This window comes from Globicephala melas, chromosome 3 (genome assembly GCF_963455315.2).
Source record: "Globicephala melas chromosome 3, mGloMel1.2, whole genome shotgun sequence".
NCBI lineage: Eukaryota > Metazoa > Chordata > Mammalia > Artiodactyla > Delphinidae > Globicephala > Globicephala melas.
Window position 1 is genome coordinate 118,367,019 of NC_083316.1, and position 15,315 is coordinate 118,382,333.

At 37.2% G+C, this 15,315-nt stretch overlaps 1 protein-coding gene across 1 annotated transcript in view; it reads left to right on the top strand.

Annotated features, from left to right (window-relative positions):
* NDFIP1 (Nedd4 family interacting protein 1) overlaps positions 1-15,315 on the top strand; it is a 52,519-nt gene that overhangs the window by 22,242 nt on the left and 14,962 nt on the right. Inside the window, exons 2-3 of the mRNA XM_030841194.3 lie at positions 9,477-9,564; positions 13,293-13,423. Of these exons, the coding sequence (XP_030697054.1) occupies positions 9,477-9,564; positions 13,293-13,423 (219 nt within the window). The remainder of the gene's footprint in view (positions 1-9,476; positions 9,565-13,292; positions 13,424-15,315) is intronic.

Sequence of the window (15,315 nt, forward strand, 5' to 3'; positions counted from 1 at the left end):
GTTGACAAATGTTGATCTTAATAATTGTACATAAAGCATCATTTAACAAATTTCATCAAGTTAACTTTTTAATATCCCAAATTATCAGCCTAAATAATACTATTATGGCTTAAAATAGCAACCAGTCTTTCTAGTAAATTAATGAAAAAATGGAAGTGTTCTTTCAGGAATATTAAGGGGTAATAGTCAAATTGGTGTGATTGTGGCATGTAATAGTGCCTGGTAAAATTTCATTGAATGAAATCATTCAAATTTCTGACTATCCATGAAGAATGCTGTTGTGGGCTATTGCAGAAGAAAAGGCAATGGAGAGAATGGAAAGCATGAATCACAACATATTTACATCTAATTCTATTCCTGTACGTTATGTATCTACATTAATAGCATTTACTTTTATTTTTCGCTGCCCCGGGTCTTAGTTGTGGCATGCGGGATCTAGTTCCCTGACCAGGGATCAAACCCGGGCCCCCTGCATTGGGAGCATGGAGAGTCTTAACCACTGGACTACCAGGGAAGTTGCCACATTTACATTCTAAATACTCTTTCTGCAGTACAGCTGTTTTTCAGAAAAGTTGTACAAATCAAACTAATTTAAATATATTGCTAGATAGGCATGTAGTTTGATGATAGCCTTGCATTGTACTGATTTAAAAGGGTTGACTTCTTTTGTAATTTTAATATTGCATTATATAATTGTTTTACCAGTCAGGATTTTAGGAGAGACATATATATGTATGTATGGTATATATGTATCTTAAATATATGTATCTTTATATATATGTCTTTATATGTGTACATTTACACATACATGTATATGTGTGTATTAGTGTGTATATGTGTGTATAAAATCTTAATGGAGACTAGAAATGTTCTGCATGCCAAGTCCAAAATCCTTTCAGTTCTGTTGTGAGTTTATAAATAGGAACAGATAATTGTAAAAAATTGTTCTTGAAATTTAAAAGAACCATTGAATAGATGCCAGTTGTAGTCCACGTTCTGTTGGGACAATTCTTTTTTCATAAAGTGTTGCTTAATATATCCTTTTAAGTGGTGAATAATTAGGAGTTCAGTTTTGCTTTCATGATGATATTTTAGAGCTTTAACGTATCTTAGACGAGGACAACATGTAGGGTTTTAAAAACACAAACAGTATTTACCACTCATGGACTAGATTTTATGTAAACTATTTTAAAATGAATCTGATCTAGCTCCTATTTTCATATTGTTTATTCTGTAAACAAAAGATGAACTGTCCTGTCAGAGGCAAGGGGAACAAGCCAGGTGTTCAGTCTCCAGCTCAACTTGCCTTTGCTAGGACGTTTAATTCCTTCTCCAAGTGGGTTCTGGAGTGCTGAACTAAGAACTGAGTTTTCTTATGGAACCAAAAAGTGGAGAAGAGGTAAGAATCAAGTCATGGATTGGTTAGTACATAGTTGGATGCTACTTCTTAAAACATGTTATGTTCAGGGGCAGAGAGACTTACCTATTTGAAAACCATGTGATTGTTCCTTATTTCCCCAATCTTTATAAAATCATGAAGCATGGCAAGGGATGGGGGGGCACTTATCATTAACCTGGAAGGTTCTTGGCTGTAGATTTTGCTGAAGCTAGGTGACAGAAAACACTGGGCACCATTTACTTGACAGTGCCTTGGTGAAGCCATCAGTAGTGAAAATACTTGGATGTAAGATGTGGATCCCAGGGGTTGGCAGGTTGATGGCAGCTTTCTGGTGCCACCCAAAAATCTCACAATGCCACTGTCATAGCCATAGTTGGCTAGTTCAGTGCCTTCATGGATGAGGAGTTATTTCTCCTAGTGCCTTGGCTTCTTAATGAAGTTGGAGTTGGTGATGAGTGGCTACTATCTTGCCTTCCTCTTTTCTCTCTGGATGGTATGCCTTCACTTGTTATTTGGACCTCAGGTGAAAAAAAGAAGAAAAACCATCAAATTGGTGATCATAGTTTGTAGCATTTGCTCTCATTTCTAAGGACTAACATAAATACTGAGTTAGAATATTTTCCCTCCTTCCAAACCAGATTATATTCGTCAGTTGTTCTTATGTATGTTAACGGTGATAACCACAAACATCTTTAAATAGAAAACTTTACAAACTGCTGGCCTTTCTGAGGAGGTATACTGTAGTATACTTTTCACCTCTTATTGCCATTGTCTTTTTAAAGCATTATTCTAATTACTTTGCTTTGGTGAATTTTGATTTTTAATTGTGTTTTCATTTTGCTATTAAGAGGATTTGCATTTATCTTTTCTCTCTGCCATGAGAGCTGCTGTTGGGGATAGTCTAAATCCGGTGGTTGTTTGTTTTTAAAGTTATCTTTAGGTAAACAAAGTAGAAAAAAATCATGATGTTTATTCTCAGCTCTTAAAACAGATTGTTAGTCAAACTATCTTTTAATTTCTTGATCCTAATATTTTTCTTTTCAGGAAAGGAGAATATTAAGGAATTTTTTAAAAATCATGATGAGGTTATAATTCATTGTGTTATTTTTCTTTTTTCTTTTTATCCATTCATATATATGTGTTCCGTGTTAAGCTCTGGAGATATTTATGGGATCAGGACCTATCCCCTCCCATTAAAGGACATAGACATTGATTTAGCAAGGAAATACTGATTTGGAATAGTCAGTTTTCAGTGTCATTTTAAATGAAATGTGCATTATACAGATTTGCAGTTTTAGAAAATACTCTTTTTTTGAGATGTAATCCACATACCATAAAATTCATCTTTTTAAAGTGTACAATTCAGTGATTTTTACTGTGTTCACACGGTTTTGCAACCATTGCCACTGTCTAATTCCAGAACATTTGAATCACTCCCAAAAGAAACATGACACTATTAGCAGTCCGTCACTCCCCTTTCTTCCCTTCCCCAGCACCTGGCAACCACCAGTCTACTTTCTGTCTCTCTTGGATTTGCCGTTTCTGGAGACATTATATAAGTGGAATCATACAGTATGTGGCATTTTGTGACTGGTTCCTTTGTTTAGCATAATAACGTTTTCAAGGTTGACCCAGGTTTTAGCACGTATCAGTACTTTACCGCCATTTTTTTGTTGTTGTTAGGTTGATTTATTCCTATCCATCCTTTTGTATGGATATATCATATTTTGTTTATCCATTCATCATTTGATGAACCATTTGACTATTGTAAATAATGCTGCTATGAACATTCATATATAAGTTTTTCTGTGAAAATTTGTTTTCATTTCTCTTGAGTATATGTCTAGGAGTGGAATTGCTGGATCCTTTTATAACTCTGTGTTTAACTTTTTTTTGAGAAACAGCCAAACTGTTTTCCGCAGTGGCTGTACTACTTGACATTCCTACCAGCAGTGTGTGAGGGTTCTAACTGCTCCACATATTCAACATTTGATTTTTTTCCTTTTTTTTTTTTTTACGCGAGCCTCTCACTGTTGTGGTCTCTCCCGTTGCGGAGCACAGGCTCCAGACGCGCAGGCTCAGCGGCCATGGCTCACGGGCCCAGCCGCTCCGCGGCATGTGGGATCTTCCCGGACCGGGGCACGAACCCGTGTCCCCTGCATCGACAGGCGGACTCTCAACCACTGCGCCACCAGGGAAGCCCCCCTTTTTTCCTTTTTTTTTTTTATGGCCATATTCATTCGTGTGACGAGGTAGCTTGTGGTTTTGATTTGCATTTCTTTTTTTTTTAAATTAATTTATTTTTGGCTGCATTGGGTCTTCCTTGCTGTGTATAGGCTCTCTCTAGTTGCGGTGAGCGGGGGCTACTCTTTGCTGCGGTGCACGCGCTTCTCACTCTGGTGGTTTCTCGTTGAAGAGCATGGGCTCTAGGCACGCGGGCTTCAGTAGTTGTGGCGCATGGGCTCAGTAGTTGTGGTGCACGGGCTTAGCTGCTCCGTGGCATGTGGGATCTTCCCGGACCAGGGCTTGAACCTGTGTCCCCTGCATTGGCAGGCGGATTCTTAACCACTACACCACCAGGGAAGCCCCTGATTTGCATTTCTTGATGACTAATGATGTTGAGCGTCTCATGTATACTGGCCATTTGTATATCTTCTTTGGAGAAATGTCTATTAAAATTAGATTGTCTTTTTATTGTTGAATTTCTCTTTGTCAAAATTACCTTTAGCAGAGAACTATTCTTTTTTTTTCTTAAATTTATTTCTGGTTGTGCCGGGTCTTAGTTGAGGTAGGTGGGCTCCTTAGTTGTAGCTCACCAACTCCTTTAGTTGCGGCACACATGCTCCTTAGTTGTGACATGCGAACTCTTAGTTGTGGCATGCATGTGGGATCTAGTTCCCTGACCAGGAATCGAACCCGGGCCCCCTGCATTGGGAGGTGGATTCTTAACCACTGCGCCACCAGGGAAGTCCCAGGAGAACTATTCTTGAATGTAAAGAATTTGGTGGTGGTAGAATATTTTATAGTCAGTATACTATATACAATTAAAAATCTACAAACAGGTGGTTGCCAGAGGGAAGGTGGGTTGGGGGGCAGGTGAAATAGGTGAAGGGGATTAAGGGGTACAGAGTTCCAGTTTTAAAATATAATAAGTAAGTCACGGGGTTGTAATGTATAGCATAGGGAAAACAGTAAGTAGTGCTGTAACAACTTTGTATGGTGATGGATGGTAACTAGATACGGTGATGATCATTTTGAAATGTATATGAATATTGAATTACTATAATGTATACCTGAAAGTAATATCATATAATATTGAATGTCAATTATACTTCAATTACAAAAAAAACTATAGTCTATATACAATAGAAAATTTATAGTCCTCACAAACTTCAGCTGTTTCTGAACAACACAGTAAAATAGCATACTCAGTTGTTTACCTAAAGAAATGTGCTTGTTTACTTTCTGGTAATGATACTGTCTCATTTGGTGGGATTTAAAGAGTACACAGAAATAGTGGGTTGGTAATGAGAGGTTTAAAAAATTGCATTTTAAGTAAAAGTTTTAGAAATTAACTCTAAAATTAGAAGTGGTAAATAGCACTTAAAGCTAAAGTTTAGGCTTTTCTGAGACTGTTACTAACTTAAAGAAGTGATTTAAAACTTACCAGAATTTTCTTGCCGTTTAAATAGGACTCACCCAAGAAAAAAATGAGTGGTGAAAATACTTGTAACTTTATGGACTTATCGGATAAGTTCAGCATTATTTTCCACATATTTGTTTGTGTGAATTATGAGGCATATTTTGATACCTCTTCTCATGGATTTATGAGTTTTTGGCTTTTCTCTTTGTTGTTTAGTAGGTTTTCTTGTTGTTCTCCCATTCTTAGTAAATAGAATCCAAGAATGACTTTTACGTAAGTGCCTTTAGGTACTGCCGTCCTGTACAGTTGTAAATGTTGACCCTTACTTAGGCTTAATCCTAGCCCTTGCTCTTCTGTTGCTTAAAAACAGCTTATTTCTAAATTGGAGAACATCTTTAGAACTACTTATGGGAGGGCAATGAGGAAGCCTTCTTACTGGGGTGGGAGCTCAAATAAGAATTTAAACCTGTAGGGTTTACGTGTCTTTAAACTTGTTAATTCAAGTTTTCTTCTATTAGAACTGGAGCTATGTATGATTTCTATATGGGAGATTCTGTTGTCCAACTAAAACACCATATACTTATTTCTAATAGCAACAATATGGATAGGATACGGAGGAAGGAAAAACATCCTTTATTTTAGATGTGCTGTATTTCACAGGCTACATCTAGAGGACAAAGCATTTTAGTACTTATTTGTAGGTAATTTTTTTTTTCAACCTGAGGGCGATCAAGGCTAAGAAGTACCATAGGAGATTGTGACATATTTATAAAATGGGAATGTGGAAGAGTTTTAGGGTTCTTCTGGGGAGCCATAACAGAGTCTGCTCAGAGTATAAGGAGGAACGCAGGTAATCAGGAAAGTGGGAGTAAGGGCACTGTCCGGGGAGTGGCAAAGAGAAAGACCATCTGAATTTTCACATGATTGAATTATTCCTTTGTCAGCAGTGGAGACATACTTTTGTATTAAACTCAGTAGTTTATATGGCATGTATAGGTAATTGTATAATTCTGTTTGGAAAAGCCACAGTTTAAATCTTATTTGGAGATAAGTAAAATTGATGAGAATTGTTAAAAAAAATTATGTGACTGAGAAGAATCCAGAGCCGCGAAGGTATTTATTATCTGTCACAATTACACAATCAAAGGACCACCCCCCCACCCCCCGCAGTAGGGAGAGAGCAGAAAGTCCCACCACTTCTCAGATTTGTCTCTCAGTATCCCCTACAACCAGGGATCTGTAACAGGTAGGTTGCACTCAAGCTTCCACTGACCCAGTTGCTAGAAGAGACTGGGCATCTTTCCAACGCCAGCCCAATTGACAGTGACACTTATTGTCTTAGCCTTGGGAGAGCCTGAGGATCCCTGAACCCCTGGGATATGGCAGGGAGGGCTGCACAGGAAAGGTTCCCAAGGACAGAAAAGGAGAACCTTAAAAATACATTTTGGGGGACTTCCCTGGTGGTCCATTGGGTAGGACTCCGCGGTCCCAATGCAGGGGGCCCGGGTTTAATCCCTGGTCAGGGAACTAGATCCCGCACGCGTGCCACAACTAAGGGTTCGCATGCTGCAACTAAAGAAGCCCGCATGCTGCAACTAAAAGATACTGCATGCCACAACTGAGACCTGGTGCAGCCTAAGTAAATTTAAAAAATAAAGAAATATTTTAAAAAATACATTTTGGAACCAGGTAACCAATTTCATAGCCTTATAGGTAAGGCCCACTCTAGTTCTAGTCCTCCCCACCTTTCCCCTCCACCCCGCCCCTGTTAGTGAGTGCCTGGCTTGTTTGGCTGGCAGAGCCAAATTAATGGCAATAGATGCCCCCAAAGTGTAAAAAGATGTATAGTTAGGGCTTCTGTTATATAACAAGTTATTATTCACACAGATGGTGGTCACTAAATACTTCTTGAAGGTGATTGCCTCTTTCCCTCCCACATCGTAGTGTTTCATTTTAAACACCTTTCTTGGTGGAGCCTAAATTTATCACCAGCATTATAGAAAACACCAGAGTTGGGAACCCTGTAGAGTGAGGTCCTGGGATCATCCCAGTATGTGGGGAGCCTCCATAATCATAGTGGGTGTTTTTTGTTGGTTATGTTTTTTCAGTTAGAAATAATATTAGTATGATTAATTACTAACTATTAATAATAATATGATTCTGAAGTGGTGAATTTTAATGGAGTAAAAATTTTCATCTGGAAATGTTTCTTTTTTCCTCATCAAAGAGAAAATGGGGGTTTCTGAGCCAATTGGAATTTCTTTGCTTTGTTATCTGTTACCCTGGTGTGGAATGATCAAATTTCACATTTCCAGGTTGCTAGGAGACAGGCAACCTATCTTGTAGATACAGGCATTAAAACTCCATTATGCTTTATTTCTTAGAATTCTGTATTTCTTAGAATTCTCATGCTTTCTTTCTAAAACCTAAATTATGCAGAGGTAACATGATTATTTGACCAAGCTCAGGAGATGAAAGAATTATCAAATCAAAAGTATCAAGCTGGAAAAAAACAATATCAAGCAGGGTTTAAATAAAGAACATGACTGGCTACAGTAAGTTAAGGCAACATTCTTGAAAGTGAGTCTGTATTTGCCTCTGCTTTTGCTGCTGACTCTTTTTGCTGCTTTTTGCAACTTTTTTTTTGCTGCTTTTTTGTACTTTTTGCAGCACACAAGAGTGGTTAGGTAGGAGTAGGCTGAGAATACCCTGTCTAGAGAGCTACAGATGATGTTAAAAGTATTCCAAGTGAACATGGCCCCAGGAACTCTATTTAAATAATTTACTGATTTGGTCTCCCAGGAACATTTGGATTTACTGTAGCTATTTTGTCCTTTCCTTTCTTTTGAAAGGAAAATTCATCTTATGTTACAATGCACTTATTTTGGGAATGCCTTAGGTTTAACATTAGATAACTAGGGTTCAAAAAAATGTGCCCAGATGGTAGATGTTGATGAAAATTTGGGAGAAGAATTCATTTGAAGTTGAATGCTTGGCAGTATTAATCAGAAAGGTTTTGTTGGCTTCCGATTTTGAATAGCATAGAGATTGGAGGCTGAGATATTACTTTAATATCTACTTCATGTTAGGACAGGTCAGGCTTTTCTCTTTTTCTGTTTCAATTCAGGATAGAGTTCTTTGCAGCAGTTGGTTTAGAGGGGTTTGTATTTTACAACTGGCTCAATTGGCTCTATATATCTTGATGTTACACAGCTGGGACGCAGACCCCCAAGTCAGTTACACTGATAAATACTCTGTTAGTACTTTACAGATTGACTCCCATTCTCAGCCACTTCATCTTTTTTTTTAATGTTTTTAATTTTTTCTTTAAAATTCCTTTGTAAAATATAGACACAGAAAGCTACATAAATCATATATATTTATATAACATTTACTAAACATTAATGGAGTTGACATTCACAAAACCAGCACCCAGACCAGGTAATAATACTTCCATCACCTCTGAAGCATATTCCCATCTGCCCATCAATAGACTGACTCTTAGCCAGTTCATCTTTTAAATGAGCTGTAGTCGTGACAGTGGAAAAATTAAATCACATGTCTTTGTTTATGAAGATGAGTTGCATAGACTATATAGACTGGCAGTGGTAGGAAGACACTTTCAGTGTCAGTTATCTAAAGTAACTGGAGCTGTAGATTTGACTAGTGAGAAAGTTACTGAGATATGGAAGAGGAAGATGTATTGACAGAGGTTATATGTAGAATTAGGTGGAATTTTATGTTTTTGTAAATATCTCAATTATTTAAGATATAATTTCTATGCACAAACTGGATATAATGGTAAACTTTGGTTTTACTGTGATTTGTCTTTGCCTTAACAGATTGTTATTATTAGATTATTTTTCTAATGGAAAAAATTAAGTGGTAAATGTTCATTACAAGAAATTAGAACATACATATACACAAGGAAAAAATCCCCTCTAATTGCATCTCCTGAGATAACCAGTGTAAACTGTAGATGTTTATCTTTATAGACCTGCTTTCCATCACATATCTGTCTTTCAAAACCAAGTTATATGATTCATACGGTTTGGTAAACTTAGCTTTTTTCATGTAACAGTACAGCACGAATATCTGTTCAAGTCATCGAATTTTCTTCATTTTCATTTTTGTGGTTACTTAGTAATCCTTTGTGAGATGAACTGTAGTTTATTTAATAAGTCCCCAATGATTGGTATTTAGGTTGTTCCTAATTTTTGCTGCAATAGCATTTATGGCTACCTTTTTTGCCTCTGTCTGATTACTTCCTTAGGATAAACTCCTGGGAGTAGAATAATTCGCAAAGGATTTGCTCATTTTAAGGCTTTTGAAACACATTGCACAATAGCTTTCCAGAAAGGCTATTCCAGTTTTCAGGTTTTCCTCTGTCTAATTGGCTTTATGATTGCATTAAAATGTGAAATTTTTATTTAGTTGCAGAATGAAGAAGAGCCTGGAGAGCCGGAACAAGCTGCAGGGGACGCTCCTCCACCTTATAGCAGCATCTCTGCAGAGAGTGCAGGTAGGTAACAGGGTGAGGTGGCTGCTGAGCTCTTGAAATGCATCAGCCAGAGGCTTTTGTCTGCTATGTATTTGTTGGTGTTTGTGTTTGCTTCAGCTTTCCTTAAGAAATCTTTGACATTAGTTTTAGTTTGTAGTCTGCGGTGAAAAAAAGTCACTGTTCTGAAAAACAGATAAAACCCCATTCCAATGTGGCTTTCTTACGGAACTCAGTTTCATACCAAGAGACTCTTAATATAAAGGAGGTAGAATTCAGGAACCAGGTGATCACCTGTTTTTTCTGTTGCTGTTCTTTTTGTAGTTTGCTCATTAGTTGTTTTGCCTTTTTTTTTTTAAACCAAATCCTGTTGTTTTAATCATTTTTTTTTTTAGATGTTGGGGGTAGGAATTTATTAATTAATTTATTTATTTTTGCTGTGTTGGGTCTTCGTTTCTGTGCGAGGGCTTTCTCTAGTTGTGGCGAGTGGGGGCCACTCTTCATCGCGGTGCGCGGGCCTCTCACTATCGTGGCCTCACTTGTTGCGGAGCACAGGCTCCAGACGGCGCAGGCTCAGTAGTTGTGGCTCACGGGCCTAGTTGCTCTGCAGCATGTGGGATCCTCCCAGACCAGGGCTCGAACCCGTGTCCCCTGCATTAGCAGGCAGATTCTCAACCACTGCGCCACCAGGGAAGCCCCCTGTTTTGCTTTTTGATTCTAGTACCTGTGACCTGGAATATAGTATGTTAGATTTCTTTTATGCTAATAAATTCTTAATAAAAAAACTAGAAGTCTCCCAACTCTTTCATTTTGTTTCTCATAGTTTAAAACCATCCTTAATTAACCTTTCATCTTCCCATCTTATACCAGATTATCTTTATAATTTGCACACGCATGTTTAGAAGGGGTGGGGGAGAAGAAAGAAAATTGCAGTAGTTCAGGACTTTTGGTAATTAGATCTTTATGATAACCAGTTCTACTTTAATTACTGAAAATTGACCAGTTTTGATGGAACCTCTTCCATATTCTCTGAAACAATTGTGGCAGAGTGGCAAGTACATGGCTGATGGTTAGAAATAAGAGTGGTGCACACATGTTGGCAGGGGGATAAAAGGCACAAGTCACTATTTTGTATACTCACTTTACCTGTTTTAATTTGTGGTGTATAAATTTGGACAGTCTAACAAATATTGGATTTTTGTTTGTTTTGAATGTATTAAATAAAATGGAAAAGATTGTCGTTAAACTTTTCATGGAAACTTAAAATTATGTGAGGTGTCTATATTGATGGATCCCATTTTTTAAAACTCTGTTGAAATAGGGAAATAAAAATGTTCTTGATTTCCCTCAACTTAAGGTAGTAAGGGCAGTTCCCTGGTGGCCTAGTAGTTAGGATTCCGGGCTTTCACTGTTGCGGCCTGGGCTCCTTCCCTGGTCGGGGAACCCAAGATCATGCAAGCTGCGTGGCGCAGCCAAAAAAAAAGTTTTCCTTAAGGTAGTAGGTATCAGTTTTGTTCATGTATTCAGAATTACTGTGGCTGTGGGCGAATGCAGATTGTACCCTTCAATTTGTAAATTAACTTTTAAATTAAAAGTAAAAAGAAATTTTTAAGGAAATTATATATACAGTGTTTTATATACACATACATGCATGTATATATGTATGTGTATGTGTAATGTATGTAAAATAGTTACTTTGACATAGAGAAAAACAAATTTCTTGAATTGGATTAGGTGGCAGCTTTAGTTTCAGTAACACATTTTCCTAATTTTCGTCTAAAACCTTTGATATTTTATTTTTCCCATTTAGATAGATGGGCGTTCCATCTGGAATTGTTTTTTCTGTGTAGTGTGAGGTAGTGGTCAAGGTTGTTCTTCCGTATGGATATCCATTTGGTCCCACACCATTTATTGAAAAGACCATTCATTCTTCTTCCACTGCTGTAATGTCACCTTTGTCATAAATCAAATGAGTGTGTGTGTGTGTGTGTGTGTGTGTGTGTGTGCGCGCGTGCGCGCGCCTGTTTTCTGGACTAAATATTCTATCCTTAGGTCTATTTATTCATCTTTGTGCCTGTGCTTAACTTTCTTAATTCCAGAACTTTATAATCTTGATATCTGGTAATTAGGTCCTTTAGCCTTTGTGTTCTTCAAGATTTCCTTGATACTTCTTGGCTTTTTGTATTTTTATTTACATTTCAGAATCAGTTTGCCAATTTCCATAAAACGGATGAAACAAACAAAAATTCTGCTGGAAGTTTAGTTGGGATGGCATTGAATCTGTGTATCAATTAACATCTTTATAATGTTGCATCTTCCAGTCTATGTTAAATCCCTCCCATTTATTAAGATCTTCTTTAATTTCTCTCAATAATATTTTGTGAGTTTCAATATAGAGATAATTAGATTTATTCCTAGGTATTGGTGTATTTTGGTGCTGTTATAAAAGGTCCGTGTATAATTTTATTTTCTCTTTGTTGCTGGCATATGAAAATACAGTTGATGGTTTATATTAACTATATGTTCAGAGACTTTCCTAAATTCATATATTAATTCTAATAGTTTGTAGATACTCTTGGATTTTCTACATATGTAACTATGTCATCCATGGTTAAGGATAGATTTCTTCTTTTCCAATCCTTATGTCTTACATTTTCTTTTCTTTCCATATTGTATCAACTAGTAGTACCTCTAAGATAATGTTTGATTAGAAGTGGGAATGGTGGGCCATTTTTGTCTGATTCTCTAATCTTAGGGGAGAAAGCTTTTAATAATTTACCATTAATTATGATACTTACTCTAGATTTTTCATAGAGATTTGTGAGAAGGTTAAGGAATCATAGTTTTCTTTTACAGTATTCCTAATTTGCTAAGTTTTTTTGTTATTAATAGGTATGTTATCAATGCTTTTTCTGCCCATGTGAAGACAGAATTTTTCTCCTTTTTTCTGTTAATGAGGTGAATTCTATTGATTGATAATTTCAGTAATATACTACAGTAAAATTGGAAGTTAGTTATAATTAACCAAAGAGAAAAAAGAAAAGAAAAATGTTAATCTTGATGAAGTATAGGAATTTTTTCAGAATTCTTAAGTGTTTTCAAAAATTGTATAGAAATTTAATCCATTTGTAAATAGAACTTTTCTAATAATACATATTGACTCTTTTATAATAGAAGTCAGTGAAAATGAAGATGCAGTATTAGAAAGAAGGAATGCAAGATTTCACACAAATAAATAATGGTTCTGTAACTGAACCTGTAATTACCTAATTACCTTAGGCATGTCACAGAAAACAATACATGGCAAAAATAATGTGAAAGAATCAAAAGGGCCAAAATCTGTGAGAAATGACTTTTAACTTTTTTTCAAGTTTATTTCATGTTTATAAATGGGAGGACACCATGGTACAGATTTCCAAACACACAGGTGAATTATTTTTAGTTTAATTTTACCTTATTCCATTATTAATATTACATGCCTTTTGTGAACACACCACATAAACAGCCAAAAAAAAAGTGTTCAGAAGCACTTGGGAGGGCAAAGTGAATGTGGAATTTAGATAATTGAAAAGTGGATACATTTAAAAATCATTCCCAGTCTTATGTTCATCTTTAAACACCTTTTGATTCAATTATTCTGTATGTACTGTTAGAGGAATGGCTGGTTTTTGTTTGCCAGAGTTAGCAGAAATCCTCTTTTTCCTCATTTCAACTAATCTTCAGATTATTATGACTTCCTTTTTATTCTGCAGCATATTTTGACTACAAAGATGAGTCTGGGTTTCCAAAGCCCCCATCTTACAATGTGGCTACCACACTGCCCAGTTATGATGAAGCTGAGAGAACCAAAGCTGAAGCTACTATCCCTTTGGTTCCTGGAAGAGTAAGTCCAACTTACCATGTTACTTGGTGCTGGTTTATGGGAATTAAGTTCTTTGCATTATCCACTTTGTGATATTACTTATGATTAAATTGATTAGTAAAAGTACAGCTAGTGTTTAAAAGCAGATACATTTTCTTTTGGGATAATAAACTCTTATCTTTTCCTGAAAACGATGAGGTAAAAGATACAAATGAGCAGAAAAATCACTAGTCAAGCCAGCTCATTTTCCCTATATCTCTCCTACTGCCATCACTTTCTCAAGTCTCCTGGCATGGCTGAAACATCTTGGAGCAGGGGCTGATTTAGGAAATACACCAACTTTGCCTTGATTCTGCACACTGAATATTTTGGTGTTAGGTAGATAGCTGCTAGGGAGTCTATGGAGAGAATAAATAAGTGGAACTTCATAGAATTAAACTCAGAAGGGCTCTAACAATCATCTAGATGAACCCCATGCCACCAGCGGTCCAGATCATGCCATCTGTGGAGGCACAGTGAATTCAGATCCCATCTGGCCTGATGTTAATTCATGGGAGTGGGGGTGGGGTGTGATGAAAGCCCATGGAGAATTTTGGACACTCTTGGTTCGTGATGTCAGGCCTATAAGTGATACAGTTGTGTTTTCATAAATATTCATTCAGGTTGAAGCTGATGCAGGTGGGGCCTTGGGTGAGATATTGAGAGAAAGGAAAGCAGGATCCAGTCCCCATAAATGTGGGGCAATCAAGGCTCCAGACCCTAGGCCTGACAGGAAACTAGAGTAAAAGATAAGAACAAGAACAGAAATTCGGTCTGGGCAGTGCAATGACACAAGCCCCAGAAGTTCGGGCCTTAGGATAGTAGACTGTTCGCAGATCATATTTATACTACGAGGGGTGAAATTCATAAAACCACTGCTGGGCAGAAGTAATAGTTTACAAGCCTAGTCTAGGCTGATTCTACCTGGTGAAATGCATTCACTTCTTGTAGGTGCTAGGGAGAAACTAAGACCCCTCATGCAGCTCACTCTCTAAAGACAAAACAGTCTTAATATAGTTACCATGTATTGGAAGCAAACAACGTGGTTGGTACAGTGCTTGATGCTTACATGTATTTTGTATGTTGTTTCCAGTCTTCACAATAACTTTGCAAGGTAGAGATTATATTATCCCTATTTTACAAATGCAAAAATTGAGGCCCAGAGAGATTAAATAATTTGCCCAAAGTCATATAGCTAATAAGTAGCATAGGTGAGTCAAACCCAGATATTCTAGACTCCAAAGTCCTTGTATGTACTCTCCAGACCTCTTGGATTATGGTAACTGTCCCATGAAATAGACCAGGAGATTAGCTCTGATTAATCACAGAACTCTTTAGAATGCTTTTGTACACATTTAAGAACTTCTTAAGGGGCTCTTTTATTCAGCCAACACATATAGAACACTTTTTTATATAATGTGCTATGTATTTTGCAGTGGATAGGTGGAAGGCTTTGTATAAAGCAATGCTCCTGCCATACAAGAGCTTAAAATGCAGCTGGGGAAAAGGCCCACGAAGACCTATATCTAAGGAACAGCACAAGAGCAGTGAGCGTTAAGAACTGTGACTTTAACTTTGTGATCACGGGGAAGATGGGATTTGAAGTGGGCCCCGATTTTTGATGGATAAGAACATTCCAGAAGGAAAAGCTCAGAAAGCAGATGTGAATCAGCCAGGTGCAGGGCAGGTTTTGTGGTTGTAGTAATTGGTTTTGCTTGAGCAAAGAGTTCGTGACCAGAACTGTAGGTTGTAGAATCTTCTGAATGCTAGGCTGAGGCATTTAGACTTACACGTAGGTCACACAGAATCTTTCAGAGTTTTTAAGCATGAGTATGATAAGACAAGTATGGTGTTTTAGAAACATTAACCTGGCA